Source organism: Hemicordylus capensis, chromosome 5 (genome assembly GCF_027244095.1).
Source record: "Hemicordylus capensis ecotype Gifberg chromosome 5, rHemCap1.1.pri, whole genome shotgun sequence".
Classification (NCBI taxonomy): Eukaryota; Metazoa; Chordata; class Lepidosauria; order Squamata; family Cordylidae; genus Hemicordylus; species Hemicordylus capensis.
The window spans coordinates 229,632,246-229,652,130 of NC_069661.1; the positions used below are offsets into that span (position 1 = coordinate 229,632,246).

Genomic DNA, 19,885 nt, shown 5'->3' on the forward strand with positions numbered 1-19,885 from the left:
CAGTATTCATTCGTGACTAGGGATACACCATTCACAAACCACATTCTTGAGAGAGTTTTTAACCCAAAGTACCTTTAAAAAATAAATAAATTGGAAAACGATTTATTTAACCTCCACAATGGATGAGGATTTCTAAATCTAACTTCATTAGCAACTAGCTTCTTTTTTAGAGCTACAATTCCATCTGTTTCATCCAATTATCCACCTCCAATATGGAGAATAGTCAGGGTGTCCATATGATGTTCATGGAAGATGTTTTCAGTACATCTTGAACAGTACTGTCAAGTTCTTTTGGTTGGCCTTCTTCTCAAACCCTCTCCTGCTCTCAGAGAGAGTTACCTTGGGAATTTTTCTCCTCCTCTTGCCATTCTGAGGATCACCCAAGGAGAAGAAAGTATCATCCGGGCTGCTAGGGGTGGATGGGGGACTGATTTTGGAAGGAGAACCTGCCCCATCGCGGTTCAATTTCCGTATGTCCAATAACTTGAAACTTCGTCGTTCTGAGTTCTGCCGAAAGAAGATGGGTTTGGAGAGCAGCTGCAACACAGAAGAAAAACAGGGAAGCAGAGTTTAATTGGATATCCTGGGGAAACTACGTTTCTGCACCATAAAAAGTAACCTCAAATGAGGCAAGGCAAGAGCACAGAAACACTGCATTACAACCATTCTTGGCAGAATACTGCTAACCTAATAAATTTCACCAACTATTCTCGTTTTCACAGGATGGCCAAGCAAGACAATGGGAGAGACCCTGATTTACTCTCCGCATCGTGACAGAACTCTCAGTGGTTTGCTGAGAGGTCTCGTCCACATGAGGAAATAACTCTTACTGGTTTCACAATCCAGATCTGGGAGCTTTATAAAACAAAACAAGCCAACAAAAACTAACTAGCCAAGCAACCACAAACATTGGAGAATGCAGGAGCTACTGTACCACATCAGACCCAGAAGTTAAACGGTCCAGTCAGCTGCCGGCCAGTGGCCACTACCAGCTGCTTCAGATAAACATTTCAACGATTCTGGAATTGCATATTTATGGATTTCTGCATTCCCTAACCCTGTCATTTTGTGATTGCTCCTATCCAGTAGCAACACAGTGGTCTGGCACTTGTTCATGGTCTATTGTGGTAAAGTGGTTCGAGTCCTGGGCTTGGATACGGGACACCGAAGTTCAAATCCTGGCTCAATCACAAAGCTTGCTGGGTGATCTCAGGAAAGTTAATATGGGGCTGGTGCAAGCACAAATTGGGCACGAAGCAAAATAAGAGTTGTAAAGCACTCTGCATGTTGGTAATGGTGACAGAAATTAGTCTTTCTCACTAAACTCTGAACATTGAAGAAAGATCAGCGATATCTCACCCTGCGATAGCAATGGAAAAGATAGTGAGGTTATGCCCATGACCTCTGGTGGCTGCGACCAAGGGCTGCGGGGAAGACAGGAACTTGCCTGCCTTCCCCAGCAGAAGAGCAGTGGCTGGGCACACCCACACGAGTGACGGCGCAGCGACAGCAGGAGCTGGGAGCAGGAGAACTTCCCTCTTCCACATTCCAGAGTGCCACGAGGCATGAGCGTGGCCACTCCTTTTCCCGGCTCGCAGTCGGAAATGGCAGCAGGCTCGGGGGGAGCCCTTTTAATCCAGCAGGATCATGCACATGATCGCCTGCCAAGGTTCATTTAACCTTGGCTAAATGCCAGGTTTAAAAGTCAGGCTAGTGCGGGCAGAAGTGCCAGGATCAGGAGTGATCCCGATACTCAACACAAGCAGTACTCAACTGCTCATGTGAAAAGCCTCAATCTCTTGCCAAACTGGAAATGAATTTGAGATTAGCTGTACCGAATTTGCATTTTTAAAAATGCTAAGAGTACAATGAATGCACTTTCCCCATCTTGCAATGAGGATTTCTTGCAATGCAATTGATGATGTTGCTGGACTGGAAAAGGCAGATCCAATACTGAAGGGACACAACTGTACAGTTCAACTGTTCCAGATTATGCTAACATCTCTATTTCCCACGTAGCTAGTGCGCTCTCTCGCTCTCTCTCTCTCTCTCTCTCTCTCTCTCACACACACACACACACACACACACACGTTAACAATATCATTGCAATGCACATTTTCACAAAAAAATGGAGAGGAACACAGAAGCTTGAAGATGCTGTGAAATAGTTTAAGACTCCTCCCCCTGTGCCACAGCCTCAATCTGAGATTGCCCTCATAGGAACATTGCAAGCTTCCTGTCGGGGGTCCATCGCCCCTGGGCCAGGCACAGAGGAGGATGGCAACCATCTCTCCCTACCTCACTGGGTGCCGCTGCTTCTCCTGGGCCAGGCGCGGGGCGCAGACTCCCTGACTGCTGCTGCAGGAGGCTGCCCAGGCCCTCTATCAGTGGCAAGACTGCGCCATCCAGAGTTAGCATAGTCTCGTGAGAATAGGCAGCTCTTGTGAGATTTTGGGCTGGGATCTCATGAGACCCAGTGATCTTGCGAGAGTTGCCCCACATGTCAGGGGCTATATAAGGCTGGCCCAGCCAATGATGAGGGGCCAGTCTAGGAGGAGGGCTGCCACACTACAGAGCCCAGTGACTCCCAATAGACTGAGGGAAGTTGGCAGCTGGGGGTCTGACTGTGAAGGAACAGACAGACCCAATTGGCTAGAAATCACCACCCACTGAGGACAGAGACTCTGAGGCCAACGAAAGGGGCACGGCCGTCATCAGCCTTACCCAGAGTCCCACACTGCCTTACACGAAGCCACAGCATTGATCCATCTAGCGAAGTATTGTCTACACCGAATGGAAGTGGTTCTCTAAGATTTCAGGCAGAAGTCTCTCCCAGGCCTACCAAGAGATGCCAGGGAGTGAACCTGGGCCCTTCTGCATGCAGAGCAGACGCTCTGCCACTGAGCTACGGCCCCATCCCCTAAGGGGAATATCTTACAGCAGCAGAGCTCATAGGTATTCACTCATCCAAATGTAAACCCAGACAAATCCTCCTTAGCAATGGGGACAATTCATGCTCGCTACCACAAAACTGGCTTGATCCCTCCTTAGGACTGTTAAACAGAAATGGAGATGCAACCAAGCATTCCTGTAATAACACAGGGTTTGGCCTTAAGTAAGCCATAGATGGGGTTGCTACCACAATGAAGAGGTGGCCTTTTCTGACAGAGCAAAGAGGGCTGGCATGTTGCCGCCTTAACCTCTAGAAAGTCCAGGAAACAGATAGGTATTAGCTATATTCACCATTTCTCTGTTTTCTCCCTAGATGACAGCAGCAGCTCAAATACTGTGTGTGCCAAGACATTTTACCCAGGCCTACCTACCTCCCTCTCCCCTAAACTCACTCACTCTCTCTCTCTCTCTCTCCCTCTCTCTCTCTCTCTCTCCATACACAGATATCTGTAAAGGCACAGCTGCAGCAGGGCAAAGAGTTGGTTCCTGTAATGAAGAGCTAACAAGCACAGAGATCCCTCAGATAAGTCCCTGACCAAGTCTAGGCCATTTGTAGCTACAGTATAGGGACCTATCAACAGGTAGAAGGTTCATTTCCTCACCAATATCCTTTTCCAGCCACATAAAAAGCAGTCTGTTATATGGTCTTGTAGAGTTCCCACATGATTTTGGCTGTGGGCTGCTATTATCTGCCAGTGAAAACCCACAGTGAGAAGATGACTAGAATGCATCATTCCTGACCCATCCCAGAACCACCAGAATTCTGCAGCCTTAAGAGTTTATCCCTTTAAAATCACCAAATTCAGCAGGCAGGAAATGAACTCCAGCATGGAGTTAATCCAAGATGGAAAACCACATCAGAGAGTGAATAAGTCATTTTGTTCCCTGCAGAGAGTCAACTTTCCCACTACATTACCCCCACAATGCCAGCCAAAATATATAACTTTGGGACACGAGATGCTCAAGTCACACTGGCTAGACCAGGATACCTTTGTAGGTGTGCCAGGAACAGAAGATGAAGGAGACACTGGAAAGTTCAGGACACATTTCTTCCCCAAGCAACGGCTATTTGTCTCAATATCTTCATAGGGGTTCTCTTTTGCTGGTGGATCTGGAATAGAGAACCACCAAAGGTAGTATACAAACAAACATGCAAAATAATGAGCTTTTCAATGTCTTATGAACTGAGGAAATGCCCTCCTGATCCCGCTGAGGTACATCTAGTCTTCTCCTGCCCTTTATTGGTAATAGCAAGATGGGTAATTTGACACACTGCAAAGCAAGGTTTCCTCATCATTTAAATGTTGCCCAGGCAAAAAAAGAATCACCAGTGTAATTTTTGGGTTTGGGGCAGTTCTCAAAAGCACAGGAACAGGGCTGGTAAAAAAACTGAGGCAGCTCTACTTGAGCATGAGCAGCTGATGAGAGCTTTCTGGCTAGATTGCATGAGAGGGGAAGTTGGAGAGAAAAAGCTAAGGAGAAAAGTTAAATGAGAGAGAGGGGGTTGGGGAGAACAGCATGTTGAAGCAGGGCAGGGTTAAAGGCAGGTCTCAGGTCTGGAAAGTTTGAAGAAGGCCAATGCATTAATATATTATTACCATAATCCAACACAGAGTTGGATGTTTCTTATTTATTAGCCTACTTTCCAGTAGGCTTATGAGATCACTTGGCTTTCTGTGTGTGTGTCCGTCCTAGTGTCCTCCCACTATCAACTTCGCAACGCCTGGACCAATATGAACCAAATCGGGTACACTTGTAGGAACACATAGGGACACCTCAACAGCATAGTTTGCGATGATGTCATCAATCCCAATCCAAGATGGCGGACACGTGAACTTTTGAAGTGCAAGTGGGCTAACTTGTGAACCGCCTAACCCATCATATATATATATATATATATTTTTTTTTTCTCCTGGGTGTGCCATGAAATGTGCATCCTGGCAGCCCAGCTGATTGGCGACTGCAGAGGCGCCTGATTGGCTGGTGCACCCAGGAGAGAGGAGAACTGGCCAGCGGTGTGACAGGGCCGCTGGCAGGCCCGGCCTGGCGACGGGTGGTGGTGGCAGGCCCGGGCGAGGGCCGAGGCAGTGGCAGGCCCGGCCCGGCTGAGGTGGTGAGGAGGTGGCAGCGGGCCCTGATACTGGGGCAGAAGGTGGGGGTGGGGGGAGAAGATGGCCAGCCCCAAAGATGGCAGACACATAAACTTTTGAGGCACAAGTGGGCTTACTTGTGAACCACTTAACCGATTTGAACCAAATTTGGTACAGCTGTAGGGACAATTAGGGATGCCCTAATGGTGTGGTGTGTGATGTATGTCATCCACTCCAATTCAAAATGGCAGCCACATGAACATCTGAGGCACAAACGGGCTAATTTGTGGACTGCCTAACCCATTTGAACCAAAATTGCTGCAGCTGTAGGGACACCTTAATGGCGCAGTTTGTGATGATGTCATCCGCCACAATTCAAGATGGTGGACACATAAAATTTTGAGGCACATGTGGGCTAACCTGTAAACTTCTTAATTGATTTGAATCAAATTTGGTACAGCTGTAGAGACACATAGGGACACCTCAATGGCGTAGTTTGTGATGATGTCATCCACCCTAATCCAAGATGGTGGTCGTGAGAACGTCTCACGTGCAAGCTGGCAATTTTGTGGACTGTCTAACCCATTTGAACTAAATTGGGTACAGTTGCAGTGAGTGACACACAGGGACACATCAATGGCATAGTTTGTGATGATGTCATCCAAACCGATTCAAGTTGGTGGATGCATAAACTTTGGAGGCGCAGTGGACTAACTTGTGAACCACTTAACCGATTTGAACCAAATTTGCTACAGCTGTAGGGACACACAGGGACACCTCAACGGCATAGATTGTGATGATATCATCCAACCCAATTCAAGATGGTGGACATGTAAACATTTGAGGTGCAAGTGCACTAACCTGTGGACAGTCTAACCGATTTGAACCAAATTTGGTACAGTTGTAGTGAGTGACACACAGGGACACGTCAGTGGTATAGTTTGTAATTATGTCATCTACCCCGATCCAAGATGGTAGACACATGAACATTTGAGGCACAAGAGATCTAACTTGTGAACCTTGATATGAACCAAATTTAGTCTAGTTGTAGAGACAGTGAAAGGAAAGTAGGCTGATTAGTTATTACTAAAACAACTTGTTTTTCTATGGAACCTGCTTTGAGAACTTTTGCTGAAAAATGATGTATAAATAAATATTCACCTTTGTCATCATAGTAGTGCTAAAGTCTACTAATTTTTATTAGACCTTAAGTGCATTTATATCTGTGCTGCTTGGTAACCTAAAGTTTTAAGTGAAGTATCAACAGTTCACTTAACCACTACACATCTAAAGGTTGACCCAAACATGGCCTGCCACCAGATATGAAGCAGCCTATTGTTGGGGAGTGGTTAATTAACTCAGAACCCATTAACGATACTCCAACAGGAGGCTAGTTCATTTCTGGTGAACCATTTTTGGATAGTTTTCTTGCACTTCTTCATTATTCCAGCTGGTAGGGTGATTTTGAGCAAGCACCAAGAGGAAAAAGAATAGAAAACCAAACCACCACCCTGCACTAACAGCTACCTGTAAAAGAACATTGTTCTAACTCCTGATCACTCCAAGAAGGCTTAATACATTTATACAACCAGGAAACCAAATAAACTGAAATCTCTAAGATCTTAACTGATATGAATACATTGTTCAAAGTAGGCAACCATTCCAACTTCCTCCCAGACTCCTACCTAGGATATCTTCATAGACATTTTCCTCGGATAAAGTGCGCGTTAGGGCTAGTTTGGTTTGAGCATACCAATCCACCCGGCCGTTCTCAGAGGAGGACTGCAACAAGTCTTCAAATTCATACGACTTCCTGTGGCATTTGGGGAGAGGAGCAGAGGGGCACAGGGAACTGATGCAGGGTTTTAAAAGTCAATGTAAACAATTCAGGTATTTAACAGGTTAGAAAATTCTTCACCCATTCATTCCATGCCAAAGCCACCACCACCAAGTTACGTTCAGATCCCTGAAGCCCCCTTTTATATTCCAGAATATCTCTGTCTGTAATCTTCACCCCTCCAGCCAAAATAGCTTTAGTTATCCAAAGGCTCTCCTGCTTCCCCCAAAGACCCCTTGCTTTCTCCTTTGCTGCTCCTTATACCTTGAACCACCTCCCAGTACAGATGTAGGATGCTGTAAAAAATTGTACTGTACTATTATTATTAAAAATATGTCTACACCTCTTTTCTCAAAGCAGTTTAGAGGAAAAAAGAATACGATGGTTTCCTGCCCACAAAGGACTCACAATATAAAAAGAAACACAAGGTGGACATCAGTAACTGCCACTAGAAAGATACTGTGCTGGGTTGGATAGCAATAGTTGGTCTCCCCTGCTACATGTTTACTTGTTTATTTTTGGCATTAATGTACCATAGTTCAGGTGAACCTCACAAAGTGGTGTACATAACAGCCTAATTAAAAAAACCACACTAAAAGCAACAGGTTTACATCTTTAAATGTTGTGCTCTTTAGACTTTGAGGCGGGTCTCACGATCAGTGAGACCCGCTTTTGCTAGGAGAGTGGGCTAAGCCCACTCTCCCTGCAGATGATCCTGGTGGGAGCCCTGGGCAACCTAATTGGCTGCCCACACGATTTCTGGCTCCGTGACGGAGCCGGTGGAAGCTGGGGAGCTCGGGGGCCGCATGGCCGCTGGAAGCTCCAGTATGGAGCAGGCTAGCCACTTGTGAGCCACCGGGCCCGCTTGCGAGCCCGGTGGTTTACACGATCAGCCAAAATCGGGCTAGGCTCTCCTATATAGCCCCTTTGTCTCATTTCTCTTCTCTTCTCCCCTCAAATCAAGATGGTAACTGGTTGCTCTGTGGTGGCATTTGGGGAGGGAGAAGCCACCTCAGCTGGGATATGGGAGCTGGATGGTGGCAGACATAAGATTATAATTTGAGAGTCACCACTTAAAAGGTGCCTCTTTGCCCAGTTAGCAGATAACTATGCATGCAGAATTTAATGACACAATGAGGCTATTCACATGCATGTGCAAAACCGGGCTAAGGGAGCCCAGCCCGGTTTAGCACACGTGTGAGAACCACTGGAATTGGGCTGATCCTGGCAGCTCCATGGCGGCAAATCCGCCTAAATAGTCACCCTATAAAATGAGGTTAAGGGAGCGCTCGCTCCTGCCACACTGCCAGGAGCCCAGGGAGGGGAAGAGGGATCCCCATGATGAACCACACACTTGTACAGTACATCCTGGTAGTTCCAGGAGCAGGGACAACACATCCCGGCCCCCAACTCTCCCCGCTGTCCTGGTGAGCAACACTGGCCCGATCATCTGCGGGGAAGGTAAGTTTAGCCTGCCTTCCCCACAGAGTAGACCACCTTCTAGCCTTTCTCACAGATCATGAGAAGAGGCTCAATATTTTAAAGTTTCTGCTGTTTCCTTCAAGTTTCCTTCTACACCCGGTGGTGTACAAAATTCTGCTTTGGGTTTACACCAAGCCATTTTGTTTATCCATAGTTGAACCAGAGCTGCACCCAAACCTTCAGGTGGTCTCTGAAAGCCAAACTAAAACACAGATGGTCCTCATTATCCACAGTCCCGGCACCCACAGTTTTGTGTTTCCACGGTCAGGCAATGGAGACCCAACCTCATTATATGCGGCTGAAAAAATAGTAAAATATTGGCCAATCTGTGGTTCCTGGGGGGCTGGAAATGACTTCTGGGGTCATTCTGGCCACCATTTTGCTTAATAGAGCCATTTTGTGGTTCTTTTGTTGAAAAAAAATCCCCATGATTTTTCATGGAAAAGCAGCAGAATTGGGTTTTTTGGGGGGGGGGGCATTGGTGGATAGCTGGAGATCTGCAGAGCATGGTATGGTGCTCTATTTCTCTCATTTCTGCCTCCTCCCTACTTTTTAAGGCTTTTTAAAACCTCCATGAACCACACACACACACACACACACACACACACACACACACACACACACACACACTCTGTGGTTAAGGTCTCATTATCCGAAGTTTCGTTATCCACAGTTGTAGCCGAGAACAGAAGCCTCATGGATAACAAGGGCTACCTGTACTGATCTGAGTCCCTGTTATCTAATGAGAAAATATAACAAAGAGTACATCCGCCAAATGACTTTTAAAGGAATCATCTCACAACAAAGGCAGGGATAATAGAAAATTCCATGATCAGCTGCAAAAACAGCAAAACACCACATACCGGTGATCGGCATTCGACTTATGCTTTCCATTCCTCAGTCTTCTGCTGACAGCTGAAGGAGGAGGTGAAGAAGGGAGAGGAGGAGGAGGGATGGAGGGCAGAGGGGGCAAATTTCTCTTATTCCTAATTAGGGGCACCCATCCCTCTTCACCCTCGTGTTTGAAAGTCCGCCGAGGCTTGGGGAGGGGATTGATAAAAGGTTTCTTCTCTGGTAAGCCTGGCTCTGTGTACACATTTTCCTCATTGCTGGTTTTGTCTTTCCCCCGAGATGCTTTCACTTCTTCCAGAGTCCCAAAGATTGGCTCGCTGGCTTCGGAATCTGAGGCAAGGAGACGCTTATTTAGTTCTGGCCTGCCAATACTTTCCTGGCCCTCGGAGGGGCTCTGCCCCTCATCTGCTTTCTCCTGCAGACTGTGTGGAGAATAATAAGTACCTGGTAGCTGTGGCTGTAGCTCAGCTGAACCTCCTTTCAAAGCCTGCTCCAACTTCTTGACTTGACTCAGCACAGAGAGGTTCTCCTTCTGGCCATCTTTCTTGCTGTCCTTCAACTCGTTCTCTTTGCCAATGTGGGCATGAGGTTTCTCTTCCCTTAACTTCACGTCTACTTTTCTCTCCGTTGCTTGGCCAGCACTTTTTGCAATTCCTGTTCTTCTTTCGTTTTCTTTGCTTGCCCCTTTACATTCCACCTGCCAATTTATAATTCTCTTGGCCTCCGCTTCCCTTGTCACTGCACTTTCTCTGGTCATCTTCTCCACCACACCCAAAAATGAACTGAATTCCTCTTTAACTCCTTGCTCTTCCTCCTTCCAGGGGGATACTGGAGACGGAGATTTCTTTTTCCCTTCCCATTCTGAAATCTTGTCCTTGATACTTGAAGGTTTATTTTTCAGACTAACTTTTCCAACAGTCCGCAGGTTCTGAGCACCTCCTATCTGCTTCCTTATAATCCTGCCACTTTCCCGGATGCTAAGATCTACAGAGGGGTCCCCAATGATCATTTTGGGGCTGAACATGTTCTGCTGAAAGCAGTCCAGCCTTGGATCCAACATCAAGTTCTCCAGTGCTTTCAGCGTGCTCTTTACCACAGAAGATGGCTCTGGCTTATGCAGGAGCTTGGGTGTGATGATAATATTCTCCAAGCACCTCCCCTTTGAAGGCCCAGACTGAAATTCCGTCTCTGTGGTTGTATTATTTATACTCGCAAACCTGACCCTATGGAGGAAGTGGGGACAGAAGTTAGAAGAACTATATACTTGTACTCATCGTTCTAAGATTAGTCATGGGCTTGTTATTAAATGCTACCAAATAATTAAGGATACTGGTTGACATACTGCCAATGTTACACATGCATCGCAATGTAAAGTTTACACAGTTGCATGAGTGCAAACGTTGTGCAAACGGGCACCATTGGTAATAATGGCTATACTGTCACCCAGCTCCATTTGTGCAATTTTTGTGCTTGTACAAGAGCACACTTGCACAACTGTGCAAACAGTTCCCCCGCGGATGACCAGCCGCCCAGATGATTGCCAGCTTCTGCTGGTAGCAGGGAAGGAGCAGGGAGGTTTGAGGGCCAGGAGGCCCCTGGAGCTTCCATAAAACACCATGTGAGTGCTACTTGTGCGTGGGTACCACAAGCTGTGCAGTACCAACACACGGGCATTCAGCCCACTTTTTGGAAGCCCTCGTGCCCAAAACCGGGCGAAGCAGCAGGCTCCCTAAGTGGGCTTGCCGTTGGAAGCCACATGGCTCCCAATGGTACACACGTGCACCAAAAACCGGGCTGGGCTTCCTTAGCCTGGTTTTCGGTGCGCATGTGAATAGTTTCGTATTGTTAAATTTATAAACCACTTTTCATTTTTAAAAAACCCCAGAGCGGTTCACAGCAAATTAAAAACAATAAAATCCATTTTAAAAATGCAACAATCCAACAAAACAGTGAAAATGCAGCACTCAAAAACGGCACCAACAATAAAGGAAAACAGCACCCCTTAAAACAGAAACATCTGAGTAAACCCTGCTTTTTAAAAGAATGAAGAATGGTTGCCCATTGGAAGAGCATTCCAAAGCCCGGGGGCAATAACTGAGAAGGACCTGTTCTGTGTGCATGTCACTCTCTGCTTATATGATTGTTTTAGTGCACTCCACTGGAGAAGTTATAATTGTTGCTGTTGTTTCTATGCTGTCTAACAACAGAAGAGTTATCAAAGCAGTTTATACAATAAAAAGACTAATAGGAAGAAGATGGCTCCCTCTCCTACAAGGGGCTCACAATCTAAAGAGAAACACAAAGCAGACACCAGCAACAGCCACTAGAGCAATCTGAGGTGCACCTAGGTAATTTTGGAGCCAGCACCTAATGGCCTTTGGAGGCTGCCGCCCCACCCGCCACGGCAAGTTAAGCATCATTCCTCTACGCGCACATGCACGCGTGCGCGCGCACACACACACACGCTTTGACACACACAGAGTATTTTTAACCCATGGTTCTTGAGGTCACAAGCAGCAACTGGACTCACAAGAATGTAAGAATATAAAACAGGTATATTTATGCAAATATGCATTAGCAGAAAGGTCTCAACACGCAACTTAACATATCCACATCCCTCATTATTTCTTTCCTGCTCCCTTCTCAGACTCTAAAGCACTTGGCGCATGTCATAATCACACTTGGCTGCCCGGCGCAGTGTGGGCCAGCGGCAACCATACCACCCAGGACAGATTTGGAGGCCCCCAGGGGGTGTGGAGGCCCTGGACTTGGGCCCCAAAGTCCAGGGCTAAGAGTGCCACTGAGAGGAATGATGTGCTGGGACTGACTAGGAACAGTTGCTCCCTCCTTACTAAACATAAGAGAACCACTATTTTAAAAGGTGCCGATTTGCCCAGTTTGCAGGGGTTTTAGGCTCCTTGATGATGTTTTAAACATTGATGGTTTTTACAGTTTGCTTCAACTGTGTATCTTATTGCTTTTGGAAAGCCTCCTTGAACTTTTGGGGAAAGCAAGGTAGAACTTCTAAAACCAACCAAGCTTCCTTTTTGTTTTATCATTTTACCAAACAAAAACCTTGGAGGAAAGGTGGTATGACAATGCAATAACTAAACAACAGAACGCTATGTTTGAGGTATTCAGTGATTGATTCTGATCATCCAAGTCCATTTGTATTATTTATTCATTTATTCTGAGCGACCTGGGAAAGAGCAAATTCAAAACATTTGCGTAACCTTTGTGGAGGAGTTATTTATACAGTGGTATTCAGCAGAGCGCAGAGTTGAACAAAAGAGGACACAAGGACATTTACACACGCGGGCTGGCTGCTTCCCCCTGCCTGCTATTCCCCTCACTTCTGGGACTGTGTGGAGAAATCAGCATCAGCTGATCAGCCAGATGGGATCCAGAGCAGCCTACCAGATATTCCTGCAATTGTGGGAGCTCCAAACTGTGCCAATGTGATGGTGGAGAGAGCAGCAAACAGTCTTTCTGTCGCGCTCCCCCACAGCCCGCCTCCTACAATCTTGGGAAAGCCCTCCCAGAGAAGCTTTGCCAGTCTCCCTCCCTGACGAGTTTTAAGAGCTTCAAAACTCTCCTCTTCTAAGAGGCATTGACTGTTGTGTGGTTGCTTTTAATTTTTGCTGCTGTTTGTCGACTCAATTGCCGTATTTTATTGTATTTTCTCATTTTTACTGTAAGCTGTCCTGGGAAGGAGTCTGCTGGAGGGGCAAGATCAAATTAGTGTAAATAAATAAATAGGCACATCACCCGCTGAAACGTCTCTGTCGTACCACTTTTCAACTCCCTAAAGGGCGGGTGGGTACTGTCCAATTCCAGATTTCCCTCAAGCAAGAGCTGATCTCGTGGTAGCAAGCATGAATTGTCCCCTTAGCTAAGCAGGGTCTACCCTGGTTTGCATTTGAATGGGAGACTAGATGTGTGAGCACTGTAAGATATTCCCTTTGGAGATGCGGTCGCTTTGGGAAGAGCATGCTTGCATGCAGAAGGTTCCAAGTTCTCTCCCTGGCATCTCCAAGATAGGGCTGAGAGAGATTCCTGCCTGTAACCTTGCAGAAGCTGCTGCCAGTCTGTGTAGACAATACTGAGCTAGATGGTCTATACCAGGGATTCTCAACGTTGGGTCTCCAGATGTTATTCGACTTCAACTCCCATAATCCCCAGCCCCAGTGGCCTTTGGTTGGGGATTATGGGAGTTGAAGTCCAATAACATCTGGGGACCCAACGTTGAGAATCCCTGGTCTATACTGGTCTGACTCAGTATAAGTCAGCTTTCTCTGTTCCTACGGGTTGCTTAGTATCCATAGCCTCCAGATAACGTAGGAAATGAGGAAGTACTACCCAAAGCTTCAAGAAGCGCAGTTAAGAACAGCCCAAGACTTCATTTCTACACAAACATGCACATGCTCAGAAGTCAGTGAAACAGAACCAATAAAAAATATTCACCTCTCACTAGATTTGCAGACACTGGTCTTGCGCTTGCTGCTCACATCGGTCGCTGCGCTTGCTCTCATTGTGTCAGCACCTGGCATGGCTGTAGTCCACCTAGGAGGAATGTTGGCAAAGCATGTAAATACAGCTTGTGCTGCAGGGCACATGTTTTAAATGCAAAAGCAGCTCTCATTTTCTAGAGTATGTCGACATTACAAACATAAACTCTCATGTAGAGAGGCTGTCCTGCATGTCCTGCCACCTTCTGAGGCAGGATTGTCAGTGACATGGGGACGAGTCTTCTCAGTGGTGGCCTCGGCTCTCTGGAACTCTCTGCCCCTTGATCTTAGGCTCACTCCCTTCCTGTTTAATTCTGAAGACTTTCTTATTCAGTTATACTTCTTTCTGACTGCCTTGTTTTAATGATTGTCTTTTATCCTGTGTTTTTATTACTTTAGAGGCTATTGTGTTTCTAAAAATAATGTTGTTGTAAGCCACCATGAATTGCACCCCCAGGCCCAATTTGTTATTTATTTATTTATTAGATTTATATACCGCCCTTCCAAAATGGCTCAGGGCGGTTTACAACACGATAAAAACAATTAAAACAAATTAACAGTTAAAATCAAACTATAAAACAGAATAAAAGCATTAAAACAATTAAAACAGCTAAAAAACCCTGGAAAATCAGGGCAGCAATTTAAAACAGTTTATCAATCATTTATAAACCATGGAAGGCCAGGCCAAACAGATAGGTTTTAAGGGCTCTCCTGAAAGACAGTAATGATCTCAAATTACAGATTTCTGCTGGGAGTGTATTCCACAGCCCAGGAGCAGCTACTGAGAAGGCCCACCTCTGAGTTGCCACCAGACGAACTGGTGGCAACTGGAGATAGACCTCCTCAGATGACCTTAACGTGTGGTGGGGATCATGTAGAAGAAGGCGCTCTCTAAAATAACTTAGTCCTAAGCCGTTCAAGGCTTTAAAGGTAATAACCAGCACTGCATTTTGCCCAGAAACATATCGGCAGCCAGTTTAACTGATTCATAACAGGCATAATATGGTCTCTCCGGGTTGCCCCAGAGACAAATCTGGCTGCCACATTCTGAACTAACTGAAGTTTCCGGACTACGTACAAAGGCAGCCCCACGTAGAGCACATTGCAGTAGTCGAGCCGGGAGGTTACCAGCTGATGCACCACTGTTTTGAGGTCATCCTCTTCAAGGAATGGGCGCAGCTGTTGAATCAGCCGAAGCTGAAAGAAAGCACTCCTGGCCAGGGCCTCCACCTGAGATATCAGGGTGAGGCCTGGATCCAGGTATACTCCCAAGCTGCGCTCCTGCTCCTTCTGGGGGAGTGTAACCCCATCCAGCACAGGAAGATCTAACTCACACCTCAGATTCGGAGCCCCCACAATGAGCACCGCCATCTTGCTAGGATTCAGCTTCAATTTGTTCTCCCTCATCCAGCCCATTACTGCCTGTAGGCAGGCATTTAGAGAATGAGTGCCATTTCCTGAAGATGAAAAGGAGAAGTAGATTTGGGTGTCATCAGCATACTGATAACACCCAGCACCAAATCTCCTGACGACCTCACCCAGCAGTTTCATGTATATATTAAAAAGCATTGGTGACAGAATGGTGGCCTGGGGGACTCCATATAACAGCTTCCGTTTTGAGGAGCAACTGTCACCAAGCTCCACCATCTGGAATCTACCCGAGAGATAGGAGTGGAACCACTGCAAAGCAGTGTCCCCTATCCCCAACTCCCCCAGGCGATCCAGAAGGATACCATGGTTGATGGTATTGAATGCTGCCAAGAGATCCAGAAGAACCAATAATGACAAGACACGTGATTGGATAACTAGGGCCACTTTTATTTATTAATATAATAACCTGCAACGAGGAACACAATTAAGTGCGGGTAATGCTTGACTAACAAGCAGAAAGTTGCCAGTTCGAATCCCTGCTGGTACTATATTGGGCAGCAGCAATATAGGAAGATGCTGAAAGGCATCATCTCATATTGCACAGGGGGAGGCAATGGTATACCCCTCCTACCAAAGAAAAACACAGGGCTCTGTGGGCACCAGGAGTCAAAATTAATTGACTTGACGGCACACTTTACCTTACCCACCTTATGGGTCAGCCTTATAAGGACTACTGCTCAGAACAGGGCAAAAGACTGGGTGCTAATTCAGCCCAGTGCCAAGTCTGGACATCATAACAACCGCAAGGTTTAACACTGCAGAAGGGAAGCCAACCAGCCCCACCTGACCCAGGCCGTGAAACTCTTGAGTGGTGGGCTCAGCCAGCCTCAGAGTAGGGGCGGATCCCAGCCCAAGGGTCGCAAAACCTGCAAGGGCTGTTCCTTGGCTTGCCTACTCGCCTTAAATGGTCCTCGAGTCAGACACCGGACAAGACCACTTACCCTAACCCGCACTCACCCGCAAAGTGACCAGATATACAAGAGTGACAACCCTATCAATAGTGTCAGTAAGAAGTAGGCGAAAAAAGGCCACACCAGAGCCAATAAGGTATGACTCCCAAAGTTCCTACTTGGCCCCAATAGGTGACCGGACAACCCTCACTAAAATGGGATGGGAGGAAGGGTGCTTTGCCCTTAGAGTGACTGATGGTTAGAGCAAGGCAGCCGGCTGCTTATGTAGCTGCTCCCATGCCCAGATTGGTCAGCCCGAGACATGGGCCGCAGGAGCCAAAATGGCGCCCCCCATGTCCGTCTCAAGGGCCAGGAGCACAACCCCACCCCGGTACAGACAGCATATGGTGGCGGGGATCAGAATTCACATATAAAGAATGGAGGCATCTCTCTCTCTTAAATAAAACAAATAAAGAGCATTAACTTGCTATCTACACATGCACAGTCCTAAAAAATCCAGGGAACTATGGTTCACGGAGGGTTATTTTACCAGCACTTGGGCTGAAGCTGGGTTCAGTGCTGGTAGGATCTTGGATGAGCTGGAATTCATAGAAATATATCCCACAAAAGCAGCATCTTATAGGCAGGACTACAAGTATTCTACCATCATCGCACCCAAGCACAGAGTTTTAGTACCTGGTGAAGCATCCAGCATTAAGTCAGCTGTTGTTATTTACTGTTGTTGGACTACAACTCCCATCATCCCAGACCCTGTGGCTGAGGATCATGGGAGCTGTAGTCCAACAGCTGGGGGGGACAAAGTTGTGCAACCCTCCTCCTGGTGAGCATTCAAAGCATCATACTATAAACAATAAACAGAACTTGGCTCATAAAACCCATTGCAGCATTTAAAATTGTCTCATAGAATTGCTGCTCCTACATTTTTTTTTAAAAGGTGCTTTCAGAATTTAAACTTGCTTGCAAGCCTTGCCTGTGACTTTATCTTCTTATAAGGCCTAGTAGGAGTGCAACAATTAAAGAGCAATATTAAATTATTAATTGTTAATTGTTAGTTATTTATTATTTTTATTATTATTATTGTACAGGGACGTGAACCCATGACTTGATACTCTGAGCAGCCTACAAAGTTCCGCCAACATTTGTACAGTTTGCCTTGCCAAGCAAGCCCATTAAAATATCATAGACTTAAGAGCTGCTTTCTGTCCAAGCAGCAGTGCGTGTTCACACCACAGCAATGATCTGACATCCTTTCAAGGGCCAAAAGTCACTCCGAGGGTAATCTTACTCCAGGGGTTGCCTGACTGCTGAAAGTGTGCCACCAGTGACATTAAACCACAAAACCATTTCCACAAGAAACCGACATCATACATTGTGCAAGGGCTGACATGTACGGGTGACAGTGCATTCCAGACATTGCACAATATACGAGGTAAATCTATTATGGAAATGGCTTTGTTTTGTATGACTATGCTGTGTCTCGCCAGTATTTTTGTACACTGCCTTGGGCTGCCGCTGGCACAGAAGGCTGCACAAACACCTTTAACCCTCAAGAAAAATGAAAATGGATGGTTGTGAGACGAGGATGCCTGCTCTGCTGCTTGCCCTGCCTTCTTCTTTAATCGGGGATTTGCACAGCCTCCAGGGAATTCTCTAAATAAAGGGCCACAGAAATGGCATAAGCAGTTGCAGGTTCCAGGTGGTGAGGAGAGGCATGCTGCGGAAGAGCCATGGAGCCACCCAACACCATATACAGAATTAACGGATTTGCGGACTAAGATTTCTTTAATAGGGTGACAGCATTGTCCCAATTTACTAAGCACAGTCCCTATTTCCTGGAATCCGTCCCTGATAAGTCGCTGCCCCTCTTTTGCCTTCTTTTCATCTCTTGGGGATGCCTTGTTTAGTGTTTTTCACATGAGAGCCTAGAGCTGTCGTTCTTGAGGATTCAGCTCCCTCCCCAAAGCCTCTAGAGATTAAATCTCCAAGTGGGTGGGTGGATACAGCGTTATCTCTAGTGCGTGCACAACATGAAGGCACTATGTAGCAGCAGTAGTGGCCGGGGCAGGTGCCACCGCTGGCAGGGGAGGCATCTTTAAGAGTAAATTAATGGTGCTTTCCTCCACTCTCGCCGCACCTGAATGCTGCTAGGAGCAGCAACAAGATGCCCAGCACCCTCTGTGATGGGGGGATTGTCTCTGCCACTCACCTGGCCTCCGTGACCAGGTGAGTGGTGGAGGTGATCCCCTGCCGCAGGGGGTGCTGGGCAGCACACTGCTGCTCCGAGCAGCATTCAGGTGCGGTGAGAGCGAAGGTAAGCAGCGACTGATTTACTCTTAAAGGTGCCTCTCGCTGCCTCCCTCCGGTCCCGCACTGGCTGCTACTGTGCAGCAGTACACAGCATATAGCAGGTAGAATCCCATCTTCCGCAATGAGTGGAGGGGGAACTGGTCTTGTGGTAGCAAGCATGACTTGTCCCCTTAGCTAAGCAGGATCTGCTCTGGTTGCATATGAACAGGAGACTACATGTGTGAGCACTGTAAGCTATTCCCCTTAACCGGTGGAGCTGCTCTGGGAAGAGCATCTAGGTTCTAAGTTCCCTCCCTGGCATCTCCAAGATAGGCCCGAGAGAGACTCCTGCCTGCAACCTTGGAGAAGCCACTGCCAGTCTGTGTAGATAATACTGATCTAGATGGACCACTGGTCTGACTCAATATATGGCAGCTGCCTATGTCCTATGTCCTAACTTGGGTAGCTTATGTGGCTCAGTGGAAGAGTATCTGCTTTGCATGCAGAAGACCCCTGGTTCAATCCCTGGCATCTCCAGGTGGGAAATACCCGTCTGACATCCTGGAGAGCCACTGCTAGTCAGTGCAGACTATTCTGAGCTAAAGGAACCAATGGCTTGACTTGGCATAAGGCAGTTTCTCAAGTAAACTATGGGCAGTAATCCTTGGTATGTGAAGGGGTTGTTACAACTCCCTATTTTCATTGACTACTATGGATATTGATATACCGCTTTTCAACCAAAGTTCTCAAAGTGGTCTACACAGAAAAATAAATACATAAATCAGGTGGTTGGTTGCCCGTCCCCAAAGGGCTCACAAGCTAAAAAGAAACACAAGATAGACAACAGCCACAGCCACTGGAGGGATGCTGTGCTGGGGTTGGATAGGAGCGGTTATTCTCCCCCTGCCCAGTATAAGAGAATCACCACTTGGACAGGTGTCTCTTTACTCAGCAAGGAGCTAACTGCAAAATACTGGAGGGTATGGGCTTGGCTCATCTTCATTGGTAATCGGGAATAATGTGCTCCATGTGCACTTTATTACCTGCTTTTCAGTTGTGGCATGCTTGTGGTCAGAATTGTATGCCATGCCTCCCAGGTTGGTTGGCCATGTTTGCAACACATTCACAGGCGTGCCCTTATTTCCATGAGTGACATGCTGGGAGGTTTCTAACGACAGCTCTAATGGAGCATGAAGGGACATGGGCATTGTTGCAAGGGAATACCAGCCTCAAAACTGTTTAAAAAGAATGTGAGAAACCCTAACAGTTCATAAAATGCAACAGCATAGCAGCAGGTTGTGTGGCTTGCCACTAATTACATCACAGACAGTCACAAATAGGTACCCCAAACATAGGTGCAAACAGGAGTACATACAGCAGTGGTCTTCAAAGCAGGGGCGACTTTGACCAAAAAAAACCCAACAACCCAACCTTTTGGCGTGAGAGCCATTTCCCACTCTGCTGGCCACTGCACAGTACTGTGTTTTTCTCAGTGCTGGGAGGGTCCTTTGAGAGAGATGGCTCTGCCTTTTTAGG

General features: G+C 46.7%; 1 protein-coding gene across 3 annotated transcripts in view; it reads right to left on the minus strand.

Annotated features, from left to right (window-relative positions):
* Window positions 1–19,885, minus strand: part of DENND2A (DENN domain containing 2A) — a 106,112-nt gene that overhangs the window by 36,824 nt on the left and 49,403 nt on the right. For 2 of the 3 annotated variants that reach the window (XM_053254743.1, XM_053254742.1), the window contains exons 2-6: window positions 13,678–13,776; window positions 9,225–10,436; window positions 6,728–6,855; window positions 3,942–4,063; window positions 340–537 (exon numbers count right to left, since the gene is read on the minus strand). In XM_053254743.1, the coding sequence (XP_053110718.1) occupies window positions 340–537; window positions 3,942–4,063; window positions 6,728–6,855; window positions 9,225–10,436; window positions 13,678–13,763 (1,746 nt within the window). In that variant the 5' untranslated portion in view covers window positions 13,764–13,776. The remainder of the gene's footprint in view (window positions 1–339; window positions 538–3,941; window positions 4,064–6,727; window positions 6,856–9,224; window positions 10,437–13,677; window positions 13,777–19,885) is intronic. The other variant, XM_053254744.1, reaches the window with a different exon arrangement.